This window comes from Onychostruthus taczanowskii, unplaced genomic scaffold, assembly GCF_017590055.1.
Source record: "Onychostruthus taczanowskii isolate IOZ18803 unplaced genomic scaffold, ASM1759005v1 scaffold3, whole genome shotgun sequence".
NCBI classification, from domain to species: domain Eukaryota; kingdom Metazoa; phylum Chordata; class Aves; order Passeriformes; family Passeridae; genus Onychostruthus; species Onychostruthus taczanowskii.
This window is the reverse complement of record NW_024500349.1, coordinates 5,431,432-5,440,117: the sequence shown is the minus strand read 5'-3', so window position 1 is coordinate 5,440,117 and position 8,686 is coordinate 5,431,432. Positions and strand designations below refer to the sequence as shown.

General features: G+C 48.0%; 1 protein-coding gene across 1 annotated transcript; it reads left to right on the top strand.

Annotated features, from left to right (window-relative positions):
* The first annotated feature begins 1,731 nt into the window (after positions 1 to 1,731).
* On the top strand, positions 1,732 to 6,933 carry C1QL3 (complement C1q like 3). Its single transcript, XM_041408697.1, has 2 exons — positions 1,732 to 2,349; positions 6,754 to 6,933. Exons 1-2 carry the CDS (start codon positions 1,762 to 1,764, stop codon positions 6,931 to 6,933), a joined length of 768 nt encoding a protein of 255 aa, XP_041264631.1. The 5' UTR covers positions 1,732 to 1,761.
* Positions 6,934 to 8,686: the final 1,753 nt, after the last annotated feature.

The window sequence follows — 8,686 nt, the reverse complement described above, 5'->3', positions numbered from 1 at the left end:
GTTTGTTTATTTAAACAGCTCTTTGTGTACCTTGTATATCTGTAAGCAGGACAAGTTCTTTAATATTTTCTCTGCAACATTGCCACTAATACTGCACATTCACCTTCCCACTCAGTCACAAAGGTGCCCACCAGACCCTGGGGGAGGAGAAGCCTTTCATGCACAAAAAAACCCCAAAAACCAAAAAAAAAAAAAAAAAAAAACCCAAAACCCCAGAAAAACAAAAAAAAAAAAAAAAACCCAAAACCCCAGAAAAACAAAAAAAAAAAAAAAAACCCAAAACCCCAGAAAAACAAAAAAAAAAAAAAAAACCCAAAACCCCAGCAAAACCAAAAAACAACAACAAAAAAAACCCCAGCCTCCAAGATTAAACAAAATGCTTTGGTGCCCTTGAGTTAAGCCAAAGAGATCTTCATATCAGGTTTTAAGCATCTGGCAATTTGCAAATACCCCGGACTTTTCTTTGGCTTCTAAACAAAAGGGAACACTTTCCCTCAGTGTCAGTTTGCAAGCAGAGCAGCGGCTGGCTTTAACACCGGGAAACACTGTAGCCGGTGATGAGCACGTCAATTTTAATTCAGAGTAAAAACTATTTCCTTTCCTGCCTTTATGGTTGCAATTGGGACGAGGAGGAAGAGGGAGATCCGAAATTGCCGTTAATCTCTTTATTATTGTGGGAGATATATTTTCAAATAACTTTTACTTGGACAATTGGTAAAGCATCCCTGCGTTTAAAGCGGTATTTCCCGGAAAGCGCTAACATGGCAAAGTGGCCTCAGGGAAGCGTTAAGCAGGAGGTGGATTGACCTTTTAATTCTCGATCGGTGACCTGAAGGGTACCCAGAGGCTGCTAAGCACGTCTCTTCCTTTCGGTCTGCTTCAGAAAGAGCTGTCATCACAAGATGCAGCTAGTGAGTGAGGCTCACGATTTCGCTGTTCATCCGTTTGCGGGAGAGGTGGGGGAGGGAGAAAAGAAAAAAAAATATGTATTTCCCACACTGCCAGAGTAATGCCAAACTCTCTGTGAGTGGGAAGAGCAGAGCAGATGCTGGAATGAGATGCCAAAGCAGCTCCCCTTTCCCCTGCGCTTTTGGGTGCCTATAAATTGCTCCAGCGCGCTCGTCAGCCTCCTCCTCTCCTGGCAGGTGGCACTCGGGCAGGATCCCGCTCTCCCTTCGGCTCCGGCTCCGGCTCCGGCTCCAGCTCCAGCTTCGGCTTCGGCTTCGGCTTCGGCGCGGCGGCGCGGGCACTGGGCGGCGGGCACCGGGGCGGCCGGGAGGCGCGTCCCCGCTGAGGACTGTCGTCTCTGCGAAAAGAGAGAGAGAGGGAGGGAGAGAGAGAGCGAGGAGGCGAGCGGGGCGATCGCGAGAGGAAAGGCAAGTTCCAGGGAAAGTTGACTCGGACTGGCACAGCCTGCAAAAAAAAAAAAAGTCGATCGCCAGCGGGAGCATAAAAGTGCGGGCGGCCGGGGCGCGGCGGCAGCTCTTCCTCTCCCGCTCCGCTCCGCTCCCTCGCCCGCCCCGCGGCTGCAGCGGAGCGCCGCGACCCGCGGGATCCCCCGCAACACCGGCGGCCCTCGGGAGGGCGGCCGAGCCCCAGGGGAGCCGAGCTCGCGCGGGCTCGGCGTTTTTTCGGCTCTGAGGAGGAACCCCGCCAACCATCAAGATTTTGTCCAAAAGCAGACAAGAGGATCGCCCTGCGCTGAGCCGGCTGGTGGGCAGCAGGCGGCGGCTGATAGCGGCCGGCGCGCTGGGGGTGGTGATGGTGCTGCTGCTGGTCATCCTCATCCCGGTGCTGGTCAGCTCGGCCGGCACCTCGGCGCACTACGAGATGCTCGGCACCTGCCGCATGGTCTGCGACCCCTACGGCGGCACCAAGGCGCCCAGCACGGCGGCCACGCCCGACCGCGGGCTCATGCAGTCCCTGCCCACCTTCATCCAGGGGCCCAAGGGGGAGGCCGGCCGGCCGGGCAAAGCGGGACCGCGCGGCCCGCCGGGAGAGCCGGGGCCGCCCGGCCCGGTGGGGCCGCCGGGTGAGAAGGGCGAGCCGGGGCGGCAGGGCCTGCCGGGCCCCCCCGGGGCGCCGGGGCTGAACGCGGCGGGGGCCATCAGCGCCGCCACCTACAGCACCGTGCCCAAAATCGCCTTCTACGCCGGCCTCAAGCGGCAACACGAGGGCTACGAGGTGCTCAAGTTCGACGACGTGGTCACCAACCTCGGCAACCACTACGATCCCACCACCGGCAAGTTCACCTGCTCCATCCCCGGCATCTACTTCTTCACCTACCATGTGCTCATGCGGGGCGGCGACGGCACCAGCATGTGGGCCGACCTCTGCAAGAACAACCAGGTGGGCACCGCGCCGGGGGCAGCCGGGGACAGGAGGGCAGGGGGCCCCGGGCGGAGGGGGTTCCCCGAGGGAGCGGACGCTGTGCGGGCAGCGGGCGGAGCGGCGCGGGAAGGGCGGGAAGCGGGCGGGGAGGGGGAGCCGGGCGGCCGCTGGAGGCGGTGCGGGTGCGTGCCGGGGGAGCGGACCCCGAGCCCGGGCGGCGGGAGGCGGGCGATGGCGGGGAACCTGCCGGGAGGGCCGCCCCGCTCCGCCGCGGGTGCACGAAGGCTGCCGAGGGGCCGGGTGCGCGCAGAGCCGAGGCCGCCCGGGCTGCTGCGTGAATGCGGACTCGACGCGCTCTCCTCTCGAGAGCCGCGCCGCAGGTGCCGCTCCCAGCCTGCTGTCCGAGCAGAGCAGCTCCCGGCCCGCCCCGGCCGCGGAGCGCTGCTCGCAGCTCTGCTGGGACGGGAGCGGGTGGCGGGCATACACACAGCGCTGCCCCGCAGGGAGGGGAAAGTCCCCGGCAAGAAAGGGGAGCCAGGGCCGGTGAGCTCGGGAGAGGGTGGTGCTGTGTGGGGAAAGGGTGAGGTGGGTGGGAGGAACGCAGCCCCGGCACGGGACGGGGCTCCCACGCAGCGGAGCGCCGGGCTTTGCACGCTCAGCCCCCGGAGGGGTGCGAGGCTTCTCTCCCTGTCAGGAGAGCTGGTAATAGAGCGAGCTCGGCGCCCGCAGACCTGAGCCCTTGGCGGGCCGGTGCAGGCTGACGGACCGTGCCAGGAGGCACACCGGGCGTCCGGAGAGCCCGGGCAGGACCCGAGTCTGTCGGCATCCCCTGGGCAGGATAAAGGCATCGGAAATAATTAAAGGCCTTGCGATGCTGCCGTCTGAAATACAGAGGAATAATCCCTTTTAATTAGGATAAACGTAGCCACTGCCTGTTACATTGCCCCCTTGTAACCCCTCCTTCGCAATTTTGCGCCTCTTCCGCGCGTAGTTAACAGACACGGTTGGGCTGGCAAAAAATTCCTCCGGCGCTTAGAGGCACCGCCATCCCTCAAGGCTCTGGATGCCCAGGGACTGTGCGAGATGCCCAATCGTTCCCGTGTCCCCGGAGCTCCGCGGTGCTCCCGTGCGGCGGGGGGCCGGGGACCCGCCGCGCCCCGGCGGCTCAACAGGTCCCGCAGCGCCCGAGCCGTCCCGGCGGGCAGGGGCTGCAGGCGGGCTGGCCGCTCCGGGAGCCCGCAGCCCGCGCTGCCGCTCTCCCCGGGCTGCTCGCCCTCCGGCGGGGATGGCTGGGGGATGGCTGGGCTCCCCGCCGTGTCCCTAGGACTGGACACCGGCCCCCGCGTCCCCGCCGGGCCGGGCGGCCGCGCACAGCCGCGTTCGTTTGCGCGTCTCCTCCCCAGCCGAGCACGGGCGGCCGGCCGCCCTTTGTGCTCAGCGCGCACGGCAGCGGCGGCGGCCAGTAAATTAATCTGATATGCCACTTAACCTTTTCTTTATGGCTCCTCAGAAGGACTGTGAAAACGGAATAATGAGGACATCAGCGACAATTAATTAAATTAGAAAATATCTACCATAAATACTGTCTCAGCAGATAAACCAGGACTAGTAAAACTAAGTACATCCTAGTATATTCACTTTGATATCTTCCTACAAAAGCAATATCCTTCAATGCAGAAATACAATTTTACTTACAATTAAAGAATTGATCTATATTTTACCCATATTTATAATGTTGTAGAGTGCTTATTTTCCTGAATCCTGAAAAATAAATATGTACCAGTAGTTTTAAAGAAGCATCCAATTACAAATATTCAATTGAACCTGAGGTCTAACCATTTCCAAATATAGGTACTTCCAGTGCCAGACATGAGACAAACTCAGAGTTATTTAAAGAAGAAAGAAAAACCCCACCTAAAGAGAGGTTCTTTGTGTACATTTGTATATACTATACAAGATATTTAGGGAAATACCTGCATATCAATGGTTTAAAATTGACCTACAGTTTTAATGCCTCAATGATTTATTAGGATTTATACTTGAAACATTAAATGCTGATGTGACAGGCTCTATGTATATTTGTAAGGAAGCTCAGAAATTTGGAAAGTAGTTAAATGTAGTGACAAAGGCAACATTATAAATCCAATGTTCTCTAACAATGAAAAAACCCAAAACACTGAAAACTGTATGACTTACAGAAAAAAAAAAAAAAAGCATTCCTAAGCAATACATATATGAGACCTCAAGGTCCCCAATGTAATTGTCTGCTTTAATGGTTATCAAGCTTGAACAGGGTGGCACAGCTTAGGTATGTGTGTGCAGCTGAGAGCATAGATTCATGAAAGAACTTACATGGAACTTGTGAACTGTATTGTCTCATAATGCTGTAATTTTGAGATGCATTTAACCTTTTGCAGCAGTACACTCCATTCGTTTGAGGAGAATTTATTTGAGACTGTTCTCCTAGGCTTTAAAAAGAAATTGTTCTGGCTAACCAAGCAAGAAGGTAAACCCACTAAGAATAGCATACAGGACCTTTGCTGCTACACACAGGGCAGTAACATCTGCATTTTGGTTTCTAGACTTTCAATACCCAGAATCTTTTTTCTTTCCCAGCCAGTAGGTATTATGTAGAATCTTAGAAATGAAATATCCATTGCTGTTGCAGCCAGTGTCCACATGCTGACTCCCTTAGGATTGTCACTGATGTAATTCAAATTTTCCCTTACCATCCATAACATTTTATACAAATCCACAAAGCAGCATTTCATTAGGAAGCAAACATGAATTTGAAAAGTCCTTGAAACCATTTTCCTCACCATTATGCAAGATGCTAGCTCTCTGTGGAAGTTCTTCTACCTTGTCTGTAGCCTTTTCACTCCTCCCCACCTGCCCTTTCCATTTCCACTGCCGGCAACCACCTCAGTCCATTATTTTCTCTGGAAGGTCTTTCCTGGGTTAATGGCCCAGAGCCTTCAACTCTGCCCTGCCAGTCACTATTCCAAAGGAAACATCCAGTACTTAGAATAATTATTGCTTAAAAAACTAGCAAAAATAGATCACCTCTGTAAACAATACCAGGCAAGTCAGGACCAATAAGTCCTGAAATAGTTGGGGTTTATCATCATGCCATGTATCAGTTTAAATTTGCAGCCTGTCACAGCTCAGCAAGCCTTTGCAGCCTTTCTCACTGTTCTTACAGGATGCATAAAGAATTTCCACCTACTGTGATTTTTAAGCTGCATAATGCCATAAGATCCTGCATGGTAAAAGAACCCCCTCCTTTTAAACATTTCAATATTAATGTGAAATCATATCACATGAAAATTTAATTTGGAAATTTATCATGTAAACTTTGAAAGGAATCCATGGAAAATTGTGATTTATAGCCTATTTTTTTCAGTTCAGAGCAGAAAAAATCCCACATATAGTACGCCAAGTCATGCATTATTACTTAGTTCAGATTTGCAATGCCACTAAATCATTTACTGCTCTGTAACTTCACTAGAACAAAGACAAGCAACAAGCAGATGACGTGTTACACTGAAATAAATCACATACAACCATGTTTAAATATTTTACCAAACAGAGTCAAATTATATATAAATGATTTGGAGACTTACAATGGCACAAGGCTGTTCATTGCTGGAAACCAACACATATCTTGAAATTACAGATTACTTCTAGTTTGCAAGAAATGTCAAATTTAATCAGTAGTGGAATACTAAGGGAGAAATGGGAAAAAAAGTATGTTTAAGGGAAAGTTGCAAATTAAAAGCCTTCAATGAGTTGTAAATTCCAAAAACCTCTTACAGCAAATAGTGACTTGCCTGTGATTTTTCAAAAGTGCATCTCTTAAAACACAGTGAAATTAAATGTTTGCTTACTGAAATGTGGCAATAGCAGTTTCTCCAAACCCAGACTGCTTGTGTGCATGTGTACGTGGGGGGTGTACTTCTTGTATGCTTTTTTGCAGCAGAATTCTATTGCTTAGTATGACAATAAACTGCCTCCAGAAAAAGTCCATCTTGGGAGCTCCCTGTGGGCCTCCCTGTGGATCCTCAACTTGTCCCACTGATACAAAAGTTACACCAATATAAAACTGGCACATGATCAGATCCAGTTCTCCCAACTCCAGCTATTCTTACACATATTTATAAAAAGGTTCCAGGCATCTACAGAAGATCAGGCAGTTGTGTATTCATCAGATGACTGAGAAAGGAGAATATTATTGCTTTAGTTTCAGAAGTACAGTAGGAGAAAATAAGCAATTGCCACAGGAATAAACTACAATATACATTGCCATTTGTTTAAAGTGGCAACTCATGCATGCTGAATAAAACTTTGAGGATATGCTTTAATTACACCAGGCAGGAAAAATGGCCTGAGTTTTCTTAACCAGCGATTCTGTATTTTATGTAGGTTCGAGCTAGTGCGATTGCTCAGGATGCTGATCAGAACTACGACTACGCCAGTAACAGCGTGGTTCTTCACCTGGAGCCAGGAGATGAAGTTTACATTAAATTAGATGGAGGAAAAGCACATGGAGGAAACAACAACAAATACAGCACATTTTCTGGATTTATTATTTATGCTGACTGATAATGAGTAAAAAGACCCACCAAACCAGTCGAGAAATGAAGCCTGCTCTTCTAAGCGATGGATTGCGTGGCAAAAGTCAATGAAACGAGCACCCCAGCAGAGAGTGACCACTGAACACCTCAGCAGTGGGGGGAAAAAGTTGAATGCTACCTGATTCACATCTGTACAACACAGAGAAACCTTATGTTAAAAAAATCAAACCAAGTTAAACAGATGTGCGATCCACTTCCGCCAAAGCAAATACTTCCTCATTGTTCAGTGTTCATGTGAATGAAGTTCTACATAGATCCAGTTTTTACAGGGAAGGAAAGCCCACCTAAGGACGCTGAGTTATTTCTTCAGTGTATATGATACTTTGATGTGTTATGATCTTGCTGCTTTATCCATACTTCAGCTTTGGTTCTTGTGACTTATCTGCTAACAATGATGCTTGGAGTCCACTCATAGTGTGGTGAGGAATGATTTTACAATAAAAGGAAGAGGTAATCAAAATACACTTTCTCTCTGCAAAGAAATTGTTTGCCTTGTACTTTTCTTACCCTTCCACTTAAAACTAGAAACTAATCAGCTTTAAGCCTTAACTCAATGTTCTATTTTGTAGGTTTACATTAGACTTTTAACAAAAAGCAATTCAGTGGAGTTATTTAAATTTTGTCTTTCCCTTAGCTGTCCTCTAAAAGAAAAAGATAGAAGAAACACTATTTTCCCCTGAAAAATATAACAGTTGACAAACTATTCTATCAGGCCATATCCCTGATTCCACCAAAGCAAATGGCAAAACTCTCACTGCTATTAGTGGAAAAGGGATTTGGCTTTTAATTTGTATACATGTAAATATATGTAATTCAGACAATTATTACAGGCCCATTCTTGATGGTTAGTTGTGTAAATATGTAGAAAGCCTGGCATCCACACCATCAGACTAAGGCAAAGTGTTTTCTTTGCAGCAATTAGTCTTCATTAGTCTTTTAGCACTTAGTCTGTACCTGAGTTCTGTTTTAAATAAAGTATTTATGGATTAATATACTGCAGATGTTCCACTAGAATTTCATAGGAATACAGACAACCTTTATTGTCTTAGGTGTCTTGTCTCACTGAAGTCAGTGGGATTTTTCCAACAAAGGAAGAGTGGGAGATCTGACACATAAGAAAACGCTGTCACACAGACCTTTTCCATGGAAGCTAGTACCAGTTTGTGGTAAGGTGTGCCTACGAGATGGACACAGAGAAGCACATTACCAAAAATGATAACACATATGCAAAGAAAGAAGCAGATATTTACATGCAAAAAAAAAGTGTGTATTAAAACCTATTTTTTTCATTCATATAGATACAGATATATAAAGTCTCAAGCTTAATCCATATAGAGGATTAATGGCTTGGAGAATAAACTAAACAGAGATACATAGTTATAAAAATGCTTTAAAATCAGTCATAGCAGTAATGTCCACAGCATTTTTTTACTCAGAAAACGGATTTATTATTTGCTTTGGTTTTGGGAGGCTATTTCTCTCAGGTTAAATCTTGCAGATTTCATTCTAAACCTAAATTTCAGCAAGATTATAAAATTTCTTTAGCACAGTTTGTTATGTTATTTATTTTTAACCTTTTGGCAAAATCAAGGTGACATTTCTGTAAATCACTAAAGAGTAACAGAGGCTGCCCCTAGTATAGCTATTCCATATACTGTCACAAGCAACCTTGTCTAATGTAATAAGGGTACAAACTTAGATTTATCTGCACTAAAATTTCC

Excerpts from the sequence above, each read along its gene's own strand:
- C1QL3 (XM_041408697.1), top strand. The coding sequence starts at position 1,762 with ATGGTGCTGCTGCTGGTCATCCTCATCCCGGTGCTGGTCAGCTCGGCC. Across the intron at positions 2,350-6,753 it reads ACCTCTGCAAGAACAACCAG|GTTCGAGCTAGTGCGATTGC; the intron begins GTGGGCACCGCG and ends TATTTTATGTAG.